The 22542-nt window shown below is 38.3% G+C and overlaps 1 protein-coding gene across 2 annotated transcripts in view; it reads left to right on the top strand.

The window, feature by feature from the left end:
• The window catches only part of LOC107381856 (CUB and sushi domain-containing protein 1), a 668617-nt gene that overhangs the window by 500499 nt on the left and 145576 nt on the right, over window positions 1-22542 (top strand). For both annotated transcript variants that reach the window (XM_015953775.3, XM_015953774.3), the window contains exons 25-30: window positions 2782-2938; window positions 6672-6863; window positions 11097-11223; window positions 12515-12726; window positions 17784-17975; window positions 21453-21591. In XM_015953775.3, the coding sequence (XP_015809261.3) occupies window positions 2782-2938; window positions 6672-6863; window positions 11097-11223; window positions 12515-12726; window positions 17784-17975; window positions 21453-21591 (1019 nt within the window). The remainder of the gene's footprint in view (window positions 1-2781; window positions 2939-6671; window positions 6864-11096; window positions 11224-12514; window positions 12727-17783; window positions 17976-21452; window positions 21592-22542) is intronic.

The following is a 22542-nucleotide window of genomic DNA, read 5'->3' as shown; positions in this document are numbered from 1 at the left end:
ATCAATCTGGGGAAATGTCACAGGCTGCCAAACATAAACTTGAGCAGTTCAAGCACGAACAAAACATATTCGCATTGCAGCAATACAGGAGATTTGCTAAATCAAATGTCAATTTTAGGCTTGACAAGTTGCATTATAACACTTTAAAAAAACACTAAAAAGGATTCTTGAACCTTTTTTGTCGTAAGATTCCATAATCTCTTCTCAATCTGACTGCTCACTTTAGGAAAACTGTCTAAGAGTTTTTCCTCTTTCCACCCAACGTTGTTTTTACAAAATTTCTGAGTGACACGGGGAGTAAATCTAGACAATAAAAGTATCAATCAATCAATCAATCAATCAATCAATCAATCAATCAATCAATCAATCAATCAATCAATCAATCAATAAATCAATAAATCAATTAATCAATCAACATTGTTTATTTGGTTATTTTAAAGATAAGAAAAGGAAAATAACGCAATAATAAAAGGATTAAACAAGTTGCGAAAGGTCAAAAAGTTAATTTTCATTAAAAAATAAATAAAAAAGGAAATTAATGCATGAAATAGCTTGCTGAGTCATACAAAATTTGATTTGTCCTAAAGTGTTTTTACTCTTGTTACTTCTAACTGAGCTCAACACGCAGACACTGACTAATTGTTTAATTCATTGTAGAGTAGAAAAAAGGGGAAACAAAGGTGTGTGGCAGTCATGAATGAATCGTTACTCATACTAGTTTCTGTAAAATTAACCCATTTTAGCTGTGTAATTTTTCTAAACATAAACACACATTTTCAGCTTTTATCACAGCTTGAGAAATCCTCTTCTGTGAAGAAGCTTCATGCTGAATTTTGACTTGAGTCTGCTGCATCCTCACTTTCACTAAAGTCCTCCACCCTACTGGTTGAAAGTGGAACTGCAATCATGCTGCAACCTGCAGTAGCTAGCGCTAACAATGAGCTAACACTAACATGAGCCAACTAATACTAAAATAAACCACAGAGTAAAACGATCCACACTGTTGGACAAAAAATAGTATTACTTACAAGTCCAGCAGCAACAAAGCCAGGTCACCATCAGTCCATGATTTTGTAGCCTCCCTTAACTTCCCCAAACTAGTGTGGGCTGCGCCGATGTTCACTCCGGTTTTAGCTCTTTGCTTCGCCTCCAAAGACATTACTCTTTTACTTTTAATTCCAGGCTCCGCCATGATGCCAACTAAAAAAAGCTAGCTTCTTCTTTTTCTTTTTCTCGTGCTTTTAATTGACGATCGATAAACTAAAAATACAAACCACTAGCTTAAAAGCTATAGGGCACCTACTTGCTCCACAAAACTATTTAGTGTGTTTTTTAGATTGCTGCCAAGTGGTGTCAGATGTGAAACTGGTTAGGTTTCTCACTTTAAAACAGGGTTTCTCAACCCTGGTCCTCAGTACCCCCCTGTACTACATGTTTTCCTTGTTGCCCTTTGAAACTCTAATGTTTCTCTACTGACACACACCTGACTTAAATTATTGACTGATTAACAGCCTTCTGCAGCACTTGATGTCCTCCGTAGGAGCCTATTCAAATATGTAAATCACCTTTTGTGTTTGAAGCAGAGACATTGAAAACGCTGGACAGTGGGGCACTGAGGACCAGGAGTGAAAACCCTGCTTTATAAGTATTGTCAACTGTTGATTCCACTCTTTTCTTCAGTGGACCCGGAGTGCAGTGCAAAACTGAGCATTGGTTAACATATAAGGGTGCGTGCATCAGTGCAGTTGTTTTGCATTAATGTATTTAAGCTGACAATGAGAAAAAGTACATTTTGTAGTTTGTCTATGCAAATCATAGGTGCATAGATAAATAATAGATTAATAGATGGGTTTCATAGAAGCACAACTGCTAGAATTACTAATAACTTGCTATCCAAGAAAGTTTGTCTCCCTGTATGAACTCAGATTTTTTACAGATATGAAGACACATAATAACTTTGTTTTAAGTTTGAGGGCTAATTCTTTTTTGACCCTGTACAAATTATATTTCATTGTGCAGATGGTAAAATGTATGTTCCTGTCATAAAGGTAGAAGGCCGCTGCTTTAGCCAGGTGAAACATTAAATTAACTCTGACACTGGAGAAACATTAGCTCTCTTCATTGTTCATTGGGGTGTTTAACTCATTCGCTGACAGCCGTTTCGGTAAAGCCGTTTGATGCTAGCGTTTCTCATCGTTTTTACCGTTTTTTTAAGAGTCACAGAACGTTGTGCGCCAGGATGATGTCGATGCCAAAACAACCAAAACAAAGCGACCAAAACAAAGAGACTCGCCTTTTACATCAGGAAGAATCCGCGCATTTTGAGCTGTATCCATTCTTTCATAATCCTTTGTTGAATTGTGATTGGCAGAAGCTTTTCTGGTCCGCGCCTCACTTTTTTTTTTTACAGCAGCGGCCCAAATCGATCTCCTAACACATGGATTTTCTGCTTCCTGATCACATGACGTGTGACATATGCGGATGAAGATTGGCTTTAGAGCTGAGATGTTAGTTCTCACTGTGCTGGGGCTCGTTCCGACGCACACACAGTAAAAAAATTGGAAGTGAACGGTTGGATTTAAAATGACGACTTTAGTCGTCAATGGCAGTGAATGAGTTAAGTGGAGGCACTTTCTGCATTATTTTCAAATATGGCAAACAATAATTTAAGTAAGCCAGGCAGATCATTTATGCTCTATACTCTGAAGATGAGCTAAACAAAATAGCTCCGAATCATGATTTGTTAATGCTCTGCAAACACCCGTGTGTTTTTATTGACAGGTCTATGACGGAGAGAATACATCATCCCGTCTCCTTGGCAACTTTACACTTGATGGTATGTTGGGTCGTGTCATCAACAGCACATCCAATCACCTTTGGCTGGAGTTCAACAGCAATGCCTCTGGAACCAATCAGGGCTTCCGCCTCACATACACAAGTAAGCTACCTCCAACAGATGATTTAGAAATATGGCTTGATTTTTATCGCAAAGATTGGTTTTCTAGTGTTGTATAAATTATTTGAGGTAATTATTTTATAGTTTTTCATCTAGAATACACTGTCCTCACAACTTCAATCAGTTGAACCTTTAAGGCCACCGTATATACCAAAATAAAGCAAATGTCCCTTTTTCAATATAAATCACAGTTTTACTCTTTTAATTTTCAACAGCTGTATAGAAACCTACATGTTTTCCATTCCATTTCTGTTTTATATCTTGGTAAACTTACAAAGAAGCGACAGTGATATAAATGTTTGAAACAGGCTCTCATTTCCTCTCACAAATACTGCACACACTCACCTAACTTTAAAGAGAGCCTGTTAAGAACACCAGACCAGCCATTTTGTAAGTCATAGAGGCCATTAAAGGAACATTTGTCTGCAAGTCATTTAAGGAAGGTGAGAGTGACATCTGGAGTGGAATAGCGGCTGGGCGAGCGGGACAAACAAATGAAGGTAAATGGTATACGGTTATTATAGATGCTCTACATGTCAGTAAAACCATTAAACGGCCCCAATCTGCAAGTCATTAAACTGGAAGAAGGTGACACATTCTTCTGAGTTCTGCGGTTACACGTGAGCTGATGCTTGGATAAGAGTGATTGATATTTTTGGGTTAAAGCGAGAGAAAGAAATGGAGCAGTAAGGAGCAGAGGTTTAAAAGAACATATTGTTAGAGGCAGTTTTAATACAGCTATCAGAATTCACACAAGACCGTACCGAGAAAGGTTAACTGAAGTGAGGTGCATCTGTTTAATGGATTCAGCGAGAGACTGGCATTTGTAAACGTACTGCTCAAGTTCATTTAAACTTACAAATGGCTTCTTGTGGAAGAGTTGTTGTGTGTACAGTGATATATAGCTCTGTCTTAACTGTTGCGTCCTCTTGTGCAAAAAATATGTTCAAAACAAAAAAAAAAAGAATAGTGTAAAAAAAAGAACTTTTCACAGACACAAGTTTAACTTAGTTTTGTTGCAGATTTGTTGTTGTTTTGTCTTGAAACTGATTTGATATTAAGATATTTGTTTTGAATCTGTCCTTCCATACTTTTTTCTCCAGGTATTTTGAACTCTGGTCCTCATTGCGCACAAATCCGTATTTTTTTAGTTTTAATCCTTGCTTAGACACATTTGGTTTCAATTAGCAGGGGGTTAATATTCTAGACAGGTGATTTTCCCTTGGAATTAAGTGTGTTAGAGCAGGAAACAACTAAAACATGCTGGGTTGTTGCCCTCGACGATCAGATACTGAGACTTCCGGTTTGCACACTGCGAGGAATTTCATTAAGATGAACTATTTTCTATTCCAAGACTCTTTTGCTGATCTAGGAGGTCACAACCAGATAAAGTGTATATTTAGCTCCAAATAAATAAATAAATAAATAAATAAAAAAAAATATATATATATATATATATATATATATATATATATATATATATATATATATATATATATTCTTTTTTTTAGCAACATGACACGGAATGACGTCTGCTCACTGTGTGTCTATTTCACAATAATTCAGCATGTCTCATTGCTTGCATTTCCTGCTCTGCTGTGTGAAAGCAACACAACTGCTGAGCATTTGGCACTTAACCCTTTCGATAAAGGGAGGAATAATTTCAGCATGCAGTGAGAATAAGAAATACTATCTGGCAAATACCAAAGTGTCTGCAGTAAAGCCGACGTTCCAAAAGATAAAATACTTCGTAGGTTGTTGCAACCTTTTTGGTGCAGCTCGTTTGGCACCTTGGAGAATATGCAGCGCACAGATGGGGCTTTCTTTGGAACTAGCAGGTCCAACAATATTCTCAACCATCATGATAGACTGGTCATCCAACATGATGAATATACTGCTCCCCTCTGTGTCATCAAGTTTTCTGTAATCCAAGTCTGGGGGAAGTTGAGATGTAGAGGGGAAAGAATATTCCTACTCTATATGTTGAAATATTCCTGCCACAAAAATAAATGTAAAATAATAAATGAATGAATAATGGATGGATGGATGGATGGATGGATGGATGGATGGATGGATGGATGGATTAATTCTACTAAAAGTACAAACACATCCCACCTGAGATGTTTTCTCAGTGCCACCATGAATGGGGCATGCATCTTTGGACTGTCCTGTGTGTTCCTCTCAACTATATCCAGTTGAAAAGCTTTGGAGATTGATGGCAAGGGACATTCACAAAAATGCTGAACAGTTCCAGAGAGTAGATGCCCTTCATGCAGCCACCTTCACCATTTCACCACTCACCTCATGAAAACACTTGGAGCTACTTGGTACTTTGGTTTTGGCTTTGGGGAGTTTCATTTTTTATGGTCAAACTTTTGATCAGCTGTACTACAGCCTGTTCCAGTTTAACTGTAGTTTTTAATTGTTGCTCAGAAAATGTTTTCTCACTCCCATTTCATCTTGCTGCATGTCGAATCTCCACTTTAAGATCCAACCATGCAAAACAGGATTTTGGGCCATTTATCGAGTGGTCTTAAACTTTTGATCGGAGCTGTATTTAAGATTCAACGGAGACACTTGCAGTAATCTTGCAAATCTATGTTTTGACAAGTCTGAAGTTTGCAACAACTTTCCTAGAATCAGTCACTTAGGGATGCTCTGTGGAGTGATAAAACCCAAGCAAAGTGTTTTAGGCTTGCAGTGCATCTGTTTGTTTACAGAGGATAAAAAGATGCACGTATGTAAAGTACACCAAAGCTGCAGTAAAGCATGCTGAAGCTGGAATTGATCACACAGTTCATCTAGCTACAGAAAACATTAAATCAAGCAGATTACCTTCAAAGCAAAACACATTTAGAGACAGATTTAAAGCAAAGTTGTTATTTTTTTTCTAGTATCAAATAAAATCTTCTCCTACCCACAAAGGTACGGGCTCAGAGTTTGTGATTGTGGTTAACAGAGAATTCTGGACCAAGTCGAACTGAAACGTATCAGAGTGAAATTATTCTTGTTTGAGACTCATCAAAAGTTAAAGAAAGTTTTTTTAGATGTTGATTATTATCAAAAGTCAAATTGGTGTGCCTGAATTGTTTGAACTGCTACACTTAACACATTAGAGACATCCCCCTTATTTTATTCAAGTATGGGTAATTTATTCAGATCTACATCAGTTGATTTTTTTTCTAAAAATGTATTTTTTGTTTTTTTTTCAGTTGCCAATATTTATTATAAGATTTATGCATGTGGTTAGACTCTCATTTCCGAACTCAGATTTGATCCGAATGCAGCAATAAATAAAAATTAAAACTACACAGGCCTGTCTAAAAATAGAGTTGTGTGATATTTGCATTAGATGATCACAAACGAGGGTTCTGATGAGGGGTCATTTTCCACGGGAACAGTATTGTAAAGAGGTCATACATGTAATCCCTTTTCTCTTTTTTCATACCTTTTCAAATAATGCAGTCAGTATGATGACTAGTGCTACGATTATCTTTTTTCTGTGGAGATTTGAGCTGATGTGTGGCTACTTTTAGAATTATTATCAGCATGTTTGCATTCAGAGTTTTACAAAGTAGCTGAGGCACTCAGGGGAAAGTTAGAGTAACCTTCTGATCTTTTGTCTAGAACTGAATCTGTTTGTTCATTTATAGTCAAGAAGAGATAATCGTGTGTGTTTGACTTTCTTCATGTGTCGTTGCTTGTCTTTTTTTAGGTTTCGACCTAGTACGCTGCGAGGAGCCTGGAGTCCCCAGTTATGGATACAAGATCCAGGATGACGGCCATTACGCCAGCACGTTTGTCCTGTACTCTTGCAACCCCGGATACAGCCTCCATGGCAGCAGCACACTGACCTGTCTCAGTGGTGACAGACGAGTCTGGAACAAACCGCTCCCTTCCTGTATTGGTTAGTAAGCCAGCAACCGTGCATATTCTCATGGGCATAAATAAATCAGGACTACAGTGGTTTAAATATTAATCCTCAGGCAGTTTTTCTTTTCAATGACAGCCAAGTCAGAAGCAGCATTCAAAGCAACTGTATTCAGTTTCTAGGCTGCAGCACAATGACTCAAAAAAAGCAGGGAGAGTTAATGATCGAATCAAAACAGATGAATAGTTTTGATAAAAGAAAAAAAAACTTAGGAAATCTATCCTGTGATACCATTGCAGCTTGTTAAATCAACATAATCTCTCTTTGCTTCATCTGTAAACAAGGTCACCAACAAACACCGCGTTGTTTATTATTTGCACAGTTGCCTCTGAACTTTATTTCACTTTGGTGACTTTGACAGAAGCTTCCTGTCATGTTGTCTGCAGGCACAATTCATTCTTGGGGAGACTAAAGGCAATTTGTTTCTTCTTAAGGATTTTCATTGCAAGATAGACTCAAACACTCAAACCCCACACTGATGCATGACTATTGTGTAGTTAGGTGTGGGACAGCATGATTGTATGTGAACATGTAAATGTGGAGATTTTTTTCAGTTTAGTTTATACGTAAAGCACCAAATCCCTTTGAGTCATCTCACACAAGGCACTTCACAAAGTAAACATCCCAGTTGACCCTAGTTATCAGGGCATTGAGTACAAGTCATTATGCCAGTTAGTTAAATGTTTCCCATCTAAGGAAACCCAGCAGATGGCATCGAGTCACCGACTTGTTGTGTCAGTGTCTTTACAACAATCGCCATACTAAGCAAGTATGTAGTGACAGTGGGGAGGAAATGCTTTTTTAAGAAAGAAATCTCCAGTAGATCCTGGCTCATTTTGAGCAGCCATCTGCCACGGCTCACTGAGGGTCTGAGAAAACAGAACAGATATGTACGCAAAAAAAAAAACCCTGATGAACTAGTAGTAGCACATTCTATGTTAACGCATTCACTGCCTGCTGTTTTCTGAACAGAAAATTGCTGGCTGCCAGCATTTTTGAGTATTTTTACTGTTGTTTGAAGATTCTTAAAATATTGTGCCCTATGATCATGTAAACACCCAAACTAAAAAAAATACAGAGTAGACTAATTTCTTACATCAGGAAGAATCAGCCTGTTTCTAGCCTTTTCTGTTTTTACAATCTGTTGTTGGAGTGCGAGCTGCGGAAGCTTTTCCGGTTTGTGCCTCGCTTTAGGTGTAGCAGTATCCCAAAACGATCTCCTAATTCATGGACTGTGTCCTAATCACGTGACGTGTGACACACACGGATGAAAATCAACTTTAGAGCCATGCTGTTTACTCTCAAAGAGCGCAAGCTCCTTCTCAAGCCTGCCCCATTAAAAAATGAAATTGACGACTTTAGTTGTCAATGGCAGTGAATAAGTTAAAAAATAAAGTTAAATGTTATTTGTCATATGAGGAGGGGAGGGGATGTTGAGTGGTTGGCAGCAGTGTGCTAGTGATGGCCCCCTCCACGAGACACAACAGCTCAGGGGAATTCCAGTCTAGCTTCTTCAGTTAAAAGCTGAAATTATGCAATTGGAGAGTAGTGGTAGAAGAAAGTAGCAGAGTATGGAAAGTGGTCAGTATGTCCTCCAGCAGTCTAAGTCTAAAGCAGCGTACAGAGATACACTGCACACTCCACCTTCCTCTACTCCCCCACACACCCAAAACCTGGGCTAACATCATTCAGAATTTAACCACAGGCCCTATCAACTAAAAAAATCCTAATTCAAGTCTTAAAAGTAACAAGGCATCTGCAGCGCGTATCAAAGCTCACTTCTTGTTTTACTTTCCAAAGGGATATTTAAGCTACTTCCCTCTACCTGGGTATGTGTGCCTTTTTATTCTGTAGTGGATTGCACCTCTGCCTTAAATCTGATATATTGACTCACTGTGACATATTCTGTCACTTACTTTTCTAAATTGTGAGTTACAATTTAGAATATTTCAAGAGTCTGAAAGTGAAATAGGTTTAATGACTTGCGCATTTTGTTTTTAAAATATATAAATATATTTTCCATTTGACTTTTCATGGCCTAAAAAAGGCAGTTTAATGTCTTTTGAGTCTAAAGAAAAGTGAAATTTGTTAATGCACTGATGGCATGCTGGTGATCGCTTTGCTGTCAATGTCAGTCTTTTCTAGACTTTTATATTTTATTTGAATATTTTAATTTGCAGGTCTGTTTAGACTAGTTTTAGCTTTTTAATCCCTTTATTCACTCTAACGGAGACAGTGAAAGTATAATACACATTTCATGGACCCTACTGTTGGGATTTCCCTTTACTGTGATTATAGACCTGTGAAAGGTGTTTTGTGTGTTTTAGGGGCAGCATGAGCAGCAAGCTAGTCAGAAGGCGTATTATCATTGAACCACTCCCTGCAAAGCAGAAGCAGCATTTGTTCATTTGTATTGCTGTATTGTTCCTGGCTAGCTTTGAAATCCCTGAAGCAAATTTGTGTTTGCTGAAACCCATAAATCTTACTCGTCTGGAAACTGTGTTTATTTTATCAGTAGATGCAGGCAAATTTACTTTAGGAACCAAACTTTGTGCCAGTACACCTGAGCTTTGTGAGATAAACGTAAGCACACGGACACAGCTGGTATTAACTTCTATAAAAACGCATTCATACTAATATGTGGAGTGACTAATAATTAATGGGTTTGGGGTTTTAAAAAGAGGAAAACTGGCTTTTTCCAGAGACTTCTTGCTTGTAGAGCTCTGGGCAAACTGCTACTACAGCTACCTCTATGCTTGTTTTTCCACCTTTCTCCTTTTTGCCCATCTTTCCTCCTTTCTCCCACATTTATGTGTATTAACATGGAGCTCGGAGATGGCCTTGCTCCGGGCTGTTTCCATGTCGTCTCTCTCTCTGGATCTCCTGCATTGAATCAAACTGAGCGGTGGTCTACCTTTGTTGAACTCTTCACTTTTTTTCCCTGTTTTATGATTCAATTAGTCAGCCTGTCGATCACGTTCTCTATATATGACTGCATCGCCATTTCCACCCTCCTGATTGTAGTTGTTATTGAGCCAGGCTTATTATTGTGTTCCTCTTCCAGTGTCTGTACTTGTTCCCAGCCTCTCTTGCTTTTATGATGAAACACACCAGAATATTTGGCTTTCCTTCTGTGTTTTCTATCAGCTATTGTAACAAGTGTGTGTGCATGCGTGCATGTCTGTCAGTGTGAAAGGAATGATGTGTGTGTGTGTGTGCGCGCGCGCGTGCGCGCGTGTGTGTGTGTGTGTGAGTGTGTGTGTGTGTGTGTGTGTGTGTGTGTGTGTGTGTGTGTGTGTGTGTGTGTGTGTGTGTGTGTGTGTGTGTGTGTGTGTGTGTGTGTGTGAGAGAGCTTCAATGACTTCATAAGGGTGTGTGATAGTATTGTTATCTGCTGCCTTGCCTGCACGTATAAACATGTGTGCATCCTGGGTAATGCAGTGGCTGTAGGTTGTCATGGTTTTGTAGATTATAGGGCAGTAATTGCAGTGCTTGTTAAACTCACACAAATACTCAGCGTACACATATATGAAGCCCGCTCGCCAAACAGTTTTTTAATCAGCAGTGATCTTCCAGCTCAGTGGGCCACTATGAGCACCAAGGTTTCAAATCTGCTCCAAGCTTTTCTCACCGCGTCTCCATAGCTCCCATTAGCATTCCCACTAAAAATAACAATACGATAAAACTCAATTCTCTCTTGTGCTCCAGGCAGCGTTTTTTTCTAAGAATGTAAACACTACAGGAAGGCTGTTATGGCTTTACAGCTTTAAGAAGTTTTCTTCTTGACCTTGAGAGTAAAGCAAGGTTGATCTTCAAGCGATTTTTAGCTGATTGTCGTTTAATCCAGATTTCCTACCTTAATGTGGTTTTCAGCAAAGTGGTTTAGATCTTTATTTTTTTTGGGGGGGGGAATGAAATGTTGATGAAGCAATAGTAAGTCTTGAATGAAAACCAGGAAAACTGATTATTTAACAAAGGACATCTCGGGTCCAGAGTGTTTGAACAAGTCTACAAGTTTTGGCACACAATTATAAAAAATAGAAAGAATTTAAATATAATTTTTGGTATGCTGCATTTTCTCTTTTATTCCCTGGGATTTGTCCTGTTGATAACATTTAGCAAAAATAATTGCTTTTTCATCACCATCATCAGCTTTTTTATGTATCTGCTATGTTGTTTTACTTGTTCCTGTCTTTGTTCTCCTTGAAGCTGAATGTGGAGGTCACATAACTGGAGCGGTGTCCGGGCGGATTCTGTCACCTGGATATCCCGCTCCATATGACAACAACCTCCACTGTACCTGGACTATAGAGGCTGATACAGGCAAGACCATCAGGTAATTATCAGTCATTTTGGTTTGCAAGCGAAACTCGAAAAATTTGAATGTGGTGCAAGAGTCTACTCATTTCACTAGTTCAGTTTAGGCTGAGACCATCAAAAGGCTCAGGAACCCTTTGCGGGTGTTTTGGATTAAAGCTGCAAAAGCAAGTTTGCAAACAAGCTAGCTTTTAAACACAAACACGGTCACAAACACTCACCCTTCTGGTCGGGTATCATCCCATGTCTGCATGACCTGCATTGCCAGAGTAAAAGAGTAAATACCAATCACAGTTTTCTAGGTTCAAACATCTTTTTTCTCCACAACTGTTTGTCTTTTTGTGATTCTCGTAGTTTGTCCTTAAGTTCAAATGGTAGCAGCCAGCTGTTTCTCCTTCTCTGATATTATTGAGCGGAAAACCTCACACCAGTGGTGTTCTGTTGCGCAAGTGCGTAATGCATGAAGGACCCAGGTAAATGCGGAAAAGTGGTGGTTCAGTGAGACCAACAACAGGATGGTCTGAAGTCGGTTTCAGACCGAGTCGTGTTGGTGTTATTGGTGAGAAAATCACTTTATTATTATTTTTCTCCACAATATATTTATATCTATACTATTTTAGAAGGACGTTAAAGGGAGTGGAAAAATAATGTTCTATGTTAGCTTTAATCAGCAGATTAGAGTGAGAATACTGAAACTTTTCACAATATTCTAGTTGTCTGAGATTTTTAATTTGGGGTTTTCATCAGCTGTAAGCCATAATATCACAATTATAACAAATAAAGGCTTGAACTAGATTGCTTTGCATGTAATGATTCTGTCTAAATAAAAAAAAAACGAAATGAAATGTTTCATAAATAAGTTTATTTTGAAGTTGCATTACTGAAATAAATGTAATGACACCGTAAATCGCTGATCTCTTGGAGCCATATGTTCAGTCCAGGGCACTGCAGTCACATAGCACAGGAGTTTTATTCTGAAAATAAAGCGGATGACTCTGGGTGGACGTGACTTTGCTTTTGGTGCTCCGTCACTCTGGGATGCTCTGCCACAGGACGTCAGACAAGCATGCTCGGTGGAAGTTTTTAACGCTAAAATGAAAACTTACCTTTATTACTAAAGCTTTTACCAATTGAAAACTGTATTGATTAGAACCTGGGTTCTTTTTTTTTAGCATTTTTATTAATTTCTTGTTATGTACTTTTGCACCATATTCAAATTTTTTTACATATTACATTTTTGTGAATCTTTCTTCCTGAGAACAAAATAGCAGAACAGCTTTCTCGTTTCTCATAATTTTGTGGTTTCTTAGCCTCCACTTCATCGTCTTTGACACCGAGGTTGGCCATGACATTCTGAGAGTTTGGGACGGTCCATCTGGACCATCTGATGGTGGGATTCTATTGAAGGAGTGGTCTGGCCCAGCCTTGCCGGAAGACATCCACTCAACTTTCAACATACTGACTCTGCAGTTTGATTCTGACTATTTTATAAGCAAGCAAGGATTTTCCATTCAGTTTTCCAGTAAGTAGCTGTATATGTTCCACATTTTCATATATTATTTATCTAAATTGAAAGTAAATAGAAAAGCAATCTTAAATTGATCAAATCGCTGTTCAGGGTGGTCTACTCTACTTTAAATCCCTTCTTCATTTCTAAAGAAAATCCAATTACCGAATAAGCAATTAAATTAGTTAATTAGCAAATTCATTCAGTTTTCACAATGAAACAAACTTGATTTACATTGGCAATAACATCATTTATGTAACAATGAGTCATTATAAAACCAGATTTCTGAAAAACTATCAAATGAGACGTTTAATGTATCACCATGGGGCCCAGGCTCACAAGTAACTACTGAGGCAACCCACAAAAGAATTATGGCTCTATTCTGATTATGACATAATCTCTCCAATGGTAGTTTATTGTCTTCTGCTTTTTTTGTAGCATGTAGTTCTAAATGCCTAAATTGAAGCTTGTATACAAATAAATCACTTATTTACTTTTTTAATAAATTATTGTAGTTAGTATATGAGCGAAATCAAAGATTCGGCAAATCAGAATTATACATTCAAGTTTTGTTTTTCTTCACTGGCATTCTTGATACTCTTAACAAGTAAAAAAAAGTTGTTACACATCTTTATATGGCCTTAGGTGTGTTCATATGATAAATCAAACCAATTAATTCAAATTTTAGGATTTATTGCCTGGAATTGCTGCAGTACAACTTCACTCTGTTTTTATTTTATCCAAATCTGAATGATTTAATATGAACACACGAAAAGTCCACCGTACATAAAAGCCATTCTTTAAAAACACAACATGAATATTTACATGTGGCAGGTTTTATCTCCCTCTGCATCTCCACCCCATACTTAAAGCAATAAATATTTACACTCACTAACATGGTAATCAAACCACTGCCATTCCATTACTATGGTAATGATTCATCCATGTTGACTCACTGAAGTGCTGCTCTCTTTCAAATAGGCAAAAGTTTCAGGATTTAATGAACAATATGAGTGACCTTAATACAATATTTTTCATGTGCTGTTCTCCATCATTTATATTACCTGCAGTGAGGAAATGGGCTTCTTTGCTGTGAGAAAAGTATTCTACTTCATTTTTAAGGTTATTTTTGGCCATGTGATAGTTTTAAGACTGAAAAGGCAGTCTTGCATATGGAAAATCTTTTATTGAATTTTATTTATTGATTTATTTTTGAAAAGATCTGCTTAATTTTATGGTAACAAATATGTTTTGTTAATCTACACTCACATTTTCTCAAAAAGAATGTTTCTCTATAGTTGTTAAAATTTGGTAAAATTAGTGTAACACTGAACAGTTTCCAGGTTTGCTGTTCTGCTGGTTGAACGTGGAATTACAACAGTTGTAAACAACCCTGCTGTAGCTAGTTCTAACTAGGAGCTAACACTAACATGAGCCAACTAATACTAAAATAAGCCACAAAGTAAAACAATCTACCTGTTTGACTAAAAAATATTATTATTTACAAGTCCAATAACAACAAAGCTAGGTCATCATCAGTTCATGATTTCATAGCCTCCTTTAGCTCCTTCAAATGAGTGTAGGCCGCTTTGATTTCATTCTGATGTTAACTCTTTGCCTCGCCTCCAAATACACTGTCTTCCGTTTTTCTTCCAAGCTCAATCATTATGCCAACAAAAAAACTAAATTCTTCTTCCACTTCTTTTTCTTCTTGAGCTTTATCTTTGGACATCGACAAACTGAAAAACGTAATTGGTAGCCTTTGAATTAGCTATTGGCACAGTACACAGCCAACAGTTGTAAAGCAGGTACAGAGCTCCCCCAGTGCACCTGCCTGTTCCACAAAAAAGTTGTGTGCAGTTTCTGGTCAGCAGAGGGCTACAGAAGGGCTGTCAAATCTGAAGTCGATAAAGTTTCTACCTCACAAATCACTGAAATCCACTTTTAAAGGAATAACTTAAACTGGTAAGATCTCTTTGCTGCTGTGTTAAACTCACAAATTGCTGCATAAAATGTTGATTTTTTCCCCCTGAGTTTATTAAATCTTTGGTTTTATTTTAGAAGGTGAATGTCAAGGAAATAAAATACAAATAAATAAATAAATAAAATAAAAAACGATTTAACATCATCAAACCATAACACTGCTCAGATCCAGTTCAGAGTGAGTGGCAAGGCATTGAGGGACAAATATAAGAACAAAACAAAATATTGACACATCTGTTCAGACTGCAAATTTTGTATGTGTACATACGGCAGCACAAAGAAAAAACACCTACATAAAATATACTACAAACTTTGCACATTGTATCGTTGGGATTGTGTACTGTTCTTCTGGCAGACACATTCAAGCTTAGATGCTATCCAGTGTCCCCAGAGACACTCTACTGGTCCACACTCAGGCTCTGGTACTGTAGGGCTTCCACAAAGACTTTCAAAGAGACTTTCAAACTTCGGTGTTTGCTGACCAGAAAAACACATCTTTGCTGTCACAGCGGCATGTACAAGAAAAGTGAATGCAGTTTTATTTGTGCAGTCATAAAGTCAACATCCGCAAGGGTTTAAAAGATCAGACAGCTTGGAAGCCCTTTTATCCAGAGACAGAAGGACAGCAATAGTCCCAGGTTTGTTGGTTTGTGTACTAATCTGTGTGGGAGGATGGTATTGAAAACATAACTTAAGTCCACATAGAGCAGTGTAGTATGACTGCCCCTCTGCTGCAGGTCAGTCAGGCCATTGTTGAGATTTGTGGCTATGACTTCCTTTGGACCTGTTGGCTCTGTAAGCATACTGGTATTTATCTAACATGAGGGGGAGGCTGGAGACCTTATGAGTCCAGGCCAGTTTCACAAAGCACTTTATGACAAGAGTAAGTGCCACTTGACAGTCTCTGTTTTTGCTGCTGATGGTGGGTTTCATCAGATAGGGTGATATGGTTGACTTGGATGGAAACTGGTGGAATATTACAGAGAACAGAGACAATCTGATGAGCCTTTCCTCTGAGAGTGATGAAGGCATTCATCTTCTGGGGTCTGTCAAATGATGTAAAACATGTTTCATTGCCAGGATCAATGACTTGGCACAGCCCAGTTTATCTGACCATATGTCTTATTTTTTTCCTCAGGTACACAAATAACTTGAAACCTATTTATATACAGACATGGACAAAAATGTTGCTACCCTTTAGTCAATGAAAGAAAAAAACACAATGGTCAGAAAAAAACTAGAATCTGACAAAAGGAATAATGATATAACTAAAGGATTATTAGATGTGCCTGTTTGGGGGTTAGGGTTAGGGTTAGAAGTACAAGTCAGCTGGAGGAGCTTCAGATGGCAGGATTTTGACTCTTGTTTCATGATATTTGGTGAGATTTTGACATCTCACTTTGAATTTAATAACAGCAACGAGACTTTACTACTGAGTCTGTTTGCTCTACGACGTTGATGTTTTTTCTCCACAAATGAGACAAGCCTGGAAAGGCTTTTGCCACATGGTGAAGTTGCTAATGCTAATGGTTAGCTTCTACTCGTCGAAAAGTTGTCTGCTGATTCCTGGACGTTAAACCAAAAACAGCCTTCCCTGTCGTGAGTCATGATGAGTGAGTCCTTGGATGCTAAGTGACAGTGTGACGTAGATCTGTCAGGCTTTTCTAATCCTAGAGAATCAGAATTTTTTAGCAGAAGCTAATGTAGGAGATAGGTGTAGGAAACTATTTTCATTCTCAGCCTGCATGAAAATCTCTGATTATAATCACAAACATTGGTTTAAAATGATTTTCCAGCGAGTCACTCCTTTAAGTTAAGAATTCAAAACTTTCTCCAAACGTGATAAAATGTTACCTTCAAATTTAGGAAAGCTAAAGTCCCATAGTCATCATCACAGACCGGTGAAATTTATCTCCGCATTTCAGTGACGTGTCTAGATCTATTAAAATGGGGTGGCCCAGGTGAGGCACAACTTTGTGCATGGGTGGCACCAATAGTTATGCTTTTTTTTGTTTTACCCTCAAGCCTTTTGTAGACAATGAAAAGCCTATTTAAAGGGAAATTAGTGTGGTGGCACCTGGGGTGGCCAATCAGATTCCAAGGGTGGCATGTGCTACCCCAGGCCACTCCCTGGACACGCCTCTGCTGCATTTGCCCTATCCATGTGGGGAACGGTGAGCTGCAGCTGGGGCTGCGCTCGGGAACTATTTGGTGGTTTAGCCCTCAATCCAACCTCTTAAAGCTGAGTGTCAAGCAGGGAGGCAGTGGGTGACATTGTTAAAGTCTTTGATATGACCTAAAAGGGATTTGAACCCTGATCTCCCAGTCTCAGGGTGGACACTTTACCACTAGGCCACTGAGAAGGTAAAAACATCACTGTATCGAATCACCACTCTATGCAGAAGAATTTCACCTTCACAAATCACAAAACCCTTCAAATGTGGCGTTAGCTCCTTTACATGCTTTAATTTATCTTCAATTAAAGTCAAGAATTTAGAAAGTATAAAAGTTATTAATGCTAAAATCATAGCTAAATGTCCTGAATGAGCTGCATGCTTTGATTTCTGAGTATTTCTAATCAGACAAAGAATGTCTGTTTTTAAAGTTTGACAAAATGTGGAGAATAAAGGGACATGGGAAAGAAAAGTGTGATTGCTGATTCAGCCACACTAATACAAACAATTGAGGTGAAATAATTTCTAGGAAAATGTTTATTTTTTTATTTTAGTGAAAGAGCAAAATAGTTTAAACAACAGATAAATTGTCAGTTTGTGTCAGAATACTGACATTAGCGTAGTTAAACTGAGTTTGTACACAAAAATATTTCTTAACTATTGTAAAAAACTTTGCCTTTGAGTCTGGACCTGTTCTAATATGAATCTGTTTGATTCACTTTGATGTGAAGTGGACGTTGCTGCTTTGAGAGAACTTTTGAAGGGAATCGGATCTGTTATATTAAATTTGATTTGTTTAATCTATGCCTGTCTCCAATTTTTGCATGTAACAAAATAGTTGCAATAACATCACCATTCTTAGCCTGACTCAACAATATACCCATATATAATGTGTCTGTTTTTTTAATTCCTCAGCGACAACTGCGACTTCCTGCAATGACCCAGGCATCCCTGTAAATGGTTCTCGGTATGGGGACAGTAAGGAGCCTGGTGACAGCATGACGTTCCAGTGTGACCCAGGCTATCAGCTGCAGGGCCAAGACACCATCACATGTGTGCAGATGGATAACAGGTTCTACTGGCAGCCTGAACCTCCAACATGTTTGGGTAGGTGTGCAGCTTTCTGCAGAATGCTGATGACCAATCTACACATCATACTTGAAAGGCATGTTTAAAAAAACAGACCTTTCTAGATTTTGTAACCTTGTGCATTGTTTCTTATTTATTCACTTAAATATGTGTGATCATTTGGAGCCAGATAATATTAGGGGTGGGACTATATAAAAATGTTTTTATTTTAATATAAATTGATCACACTTTAATGGTTCAAGACAATTTGCCCCCAAGCATTTTTTTTAATCAAAAATTGTTTTATTGAGGCACAAATGACACACCCACACTTTAATGAATATATTTCTGTAGCCACAAGATATATGTGTTTACTTTGGTGTCATTAAGGTAGCCAGGTACACAGGTGCAGTATAGAGTTCAGAGGAAGTTCTGCTGAGAGTTACAAGGTGTATGCTTGCCCCTGCTGCTGTGATACAGTTCATATGGATAAAGGCACTGCCCGCTTGCTTTCTACAAAAACAGTAAAAATGTAGATTTTTTTATTTCTTTTCTGTATGAATTGTGATTTGTCTGGATACATGTAGTTTTACTTGTGTTTGGAGCACATAAAACATGTTTACATGGACTAGTGGCCCAGGTGCTGCAGCTTCTTAGGAGTTTAGGCTTGATGATATTTATTGATATATAGGGCATGAATTTTGATGCTAAACCTTTCCAGCCCCCAATTGAGGACGCTCAGCCTCAAGCAATAATTTTTTAACGGTTTCTTTTTTTCTAAATAATTCATCATATTTAAAACACCCCCCCCCCCCCGCGCAAAAAAAAATTGTCAGCAGAATATATTTAAATGGTGAGGCAGGTGTTCATATGGAAAATCATTTTAAAGTTAGATTTGTCTCATCAAGTACGATAGATTTAGTTTTGATTACGTTCCTGTTTCAGAACTTTGAAAATCCTGAACATGTTTGCTTCACTTAATTAGCAGTTATCACAACCATCTGTCATGTTTTTTGGTGGACTGAAGCTCACTGAGCTCCTGGATTTTCCACTCAAGTTTACCATTCTGCTGCAGTTTGTTTTCCGCTCGCTGTATTTTGCTTTCTTGCCTTTCCTTCCACAGTTTTTTTTCTGACAAACCCAAGTTCTTTAGAAAACATAAGAAGTTACTCAGATCTGCTGAAACTTGATATTTTTCTTTGAGTTAGACATTGTAGTCAATGTGACAAGAGATGCATTCTAAGAGTTTAGTTGCAAGTCCTTTTTTAAATTATTATTAGATTTTTTTTTGAGTGTGACAAAGCACATTGATGAATATACATAATAAGTAAATATGCTGGAGTTAGCAAGAAGCTAGTTTCTGTCCATAGTCCCATTTCAGGTCCAGCCAATCACAGCATGTTTGTAGACATTGGGCAAGCTTAGTACCATGGAGAAAAACTACAAAGATGGTGTCGGATCAGGAACCAAGTTTGTTTGAAATAACTTTTGCATCAATTTTGGACATGAGAATATATAGGTACTTAAGCCCTTTATTTAGAAAAATGATGTGTATGGCGGACTGACCTGTTGACTGATTTCCATAGCGATAATTAAGTCATGTTTTTCAAAGCTCTGGACTGGTCCTATAGCATTGTCTGTTAGCAGGATAGGCAACTTCAAAATCTGAATGTGTGAGCAAATACCAGTTTTAGTATGTTTGCGGAGTCTCTTGGCTAAACTTGTTATATTATACTGCTGGTGATTGTCTTAAGGTTAAAAACACAAATTTCTACTTCCTGATTTACTACAGCACTGAGTTCAGTGTTCATGCCAATTTAATCAGAGTGGATGAATGAAGTAAATCAGGAGTGATTATCATGGAGGTCTGGATTCAAGCCCAGAGTGAGGTATGATATGCACAGCTGGAAATGGAATGTAAACAATATGAGCTAGTGGGTTGATTATCCTGCAGTAAGATACGTGATGTCCACTCGACAGCTTGCAGCAAAGGAACAGACTTATTTTTACAACTGAAGCTGAAACTTAGACCTTCTCCCATTTTGCATCGTTACCTTATTTCAATGGTGATCATGAATGCGTAGACCTGCCACTGGATGCTGGAGAGCATAACAGTGCCATATTGGAAGGGTTTCTCTCACCAAACCCAACTGGAGTCAACGCAGGGTGGGGCATCTATGCTTATTTTTGTGCACAACCGGCACACTATTGAAAACAGATCACATGATCTGGCGCAGTGATATATTGGTCTTGTTGTATTTTTGTGTGTCCCCTTTTTTTCTTTCTCTCTCTTTCTGCAGGTCTAGAAGCAGATTCTTGTTCATCGTTTATTGTTTATTTTTGTGAACCCCCTCCCCCACCTCTACCTTCTCTCTCCCCCTTTCTCTTACACTTCTGTCTCTCTGTCCATTGGTATTTAACTGAAAATATTTCTAATAAAGTTTTAGTATCAGGCGTGTCATCATAGCAGAAGCTATTACACTCTACCTGTGACAGTAAAACTGCAAGGCTTGTCTTCTGTATTCAGACATCAATTCTAATGGACACAGTAAAAAAAAAAGAAAGAAAGAAAGAAAGAAAGAAAGAAAGAAAGAAAGAAAGAAAGAAAGAAAGAAAGAAAAGAAAAGAAAAGAAAACAGATCACGTGGGATTACTAATGATTTTCCTAGCCTGCCTGTTGGGATTTTATGTTTTTATTTATTTTATTTTATTATATTTTAATTATCATGCCATAACATATGTCTGATTTAGTTAAAAATAATTTAAAAAATGTGTTTTTTAGTTGGGTAAGCACCATCCTCTTAAGAAATGTACGCACTAAACTGCTGGAGGCATCCAAGATGGCGGCTTGCTAATACGCAAGTTCCAATAGGCTGCACCAGTCCATGTCGCGTCTAGGTATTTGATTTCTGTGAGGTTGATGATTTCTATACATGTGTTGATGTTGCATTTTGTGTCCCATGGTTGTGTTTGTGAGCTAGGTCAGGTCTTTGGGAACATGAAACTGTTAATACCTTTGTTTCCCTCTATTTCAGTGAGGATTTTCTGTTTACACAACCCTTCTACCCTGAAGACCTCTCTCGATGCTTCAAGCTCAATTTTTACATTACCAAATTGCTGCTTGAATGCATCTTTCTGTCTCTACTGACAGTTCCTCTTCCTTTCTCTACGGCTTAATGTAGGATAACAGCACTGCCAGGAGTCGTATTTTTCCCTCCTCTTAACTGCCCTCAGCTCCATCCTCTGTAACTTAATTTCACTATCTGTCTCTCACTCTTGCCCTTTCACCATTGAAAACCACCTTTGGAGGTAATATCTTCAACCCTCAGAGGGTGATTTTCATTCCTTTAACCAACCGCTGCCATAATATCCACTACACCCAACAAGTTTCCTTTCTGCTAATGTCTGGGGGTAAAATTAGTGGATGGTAATAGGCATTATTTTTTTCCAAATTAAAATTCCAATACGGTTTAATGATCTTTCATTATCATTCTCTCTTGATTTGATTTTTTTCAGCAACATGCGGGGGCAATGTCAGCGGTCCTTCTGGTGTGATTCTGTCTCCTAATTACCCCCAGCCTTACCCCCCTGGGAAAGAGTGCGACTGGAGGGTTAGAGTCAACCCAGACTTTGTCATTGCGCTCATCTTCAAAAGGTAGGCCAATTTAATACTTGTTATCTAACAAGATGTAAGCCTTTATTTATTTCCCCTGACATGTACAGTTTGCTTGCTTTACTTTTTAACAACTGCTTGTTTGGAGTTTGTCCTGACACTTAGGGTATTCCTGAACTCTTTTGGTGTGGTGGAAAATAAAAATGAATTTATTGGAATATATAAAACAAACAAAGCTTTCTGGTCTCAATATATAGGAATAAAAGCAATCAGAAGGTTATATTTGCAGGTAATGTTTGGTTTATATTGGTTTCCAGTTCAAATTTGTCTTGTTTTTGCCCTTTAATTAAAACAAGGCTGTTTGGACCTTGTCCCTGAGGGCCATTACATGCATGTTTTCTATTGATGCATTTGCACTTTGGTCAGCTTGGCCTGGGGCAGACCTGCATAGCCAGGTTGTGTTTACACAACCTTCTCACGGCCACGGATGTAGATGAGGACATGGGCAAGCTCCGTTAAAGTGGCACAGAGAAGGTTGTGGTGTCATTCCTAAGCGCCACAAGTTAGTTCATAAAAACAGGCATGAGCAGTGCTGCTATTGGTGACTTTGACATGAAGCACACCGCTTCTTTCTCCTCTCAATGAGCAGAGGTGTTGCCATGGGCCCCTCTCCCACTCACAGCAGAAGGCCAGTCCTCACACTGCCGCTGGGGCCCAGCCCAGTCCGAGCTGCATACAGAGAAGATGTTTACCCAACTACATCTAGATTGCTAATTAATCACACATGAAGGAAGTTGCAGCTGGCTGATTCTACCCTCACCAATTGGAGTGTACCATTATGTAGGTAGACGTGAGAGTGACATCACTTCAGCTGGACAATCAGTCCATATGTGGGTGGGTGTGGTCAGCTCAGCCTGAAACTGCAGGGAAACAGGGCAGAAAAAAGTGGACGACTCCTCAAGAAGAAAAACAGACAATGCCAATGTAAATGCA

This window comes from Nothobranchius furzeri, chromosome 9 (assembly GCF_043380555.1).
Source record: "Nothobranchius furzeri strain GRZ-AD chromosome 9, NfurGRZ-RIMD1, whole genome shotgun sequence".
NCBI classification, from domain to species: Eukaryota; Metazoa; Chordata; class Actinopteri; order Cyprinodontiformes; family Nothobranchiidae; genus Nothobranchius; species Nothobranchius furzeri.
This window is presented reverse-complemented; position numbering and strand designations above follow the sequence as displayed.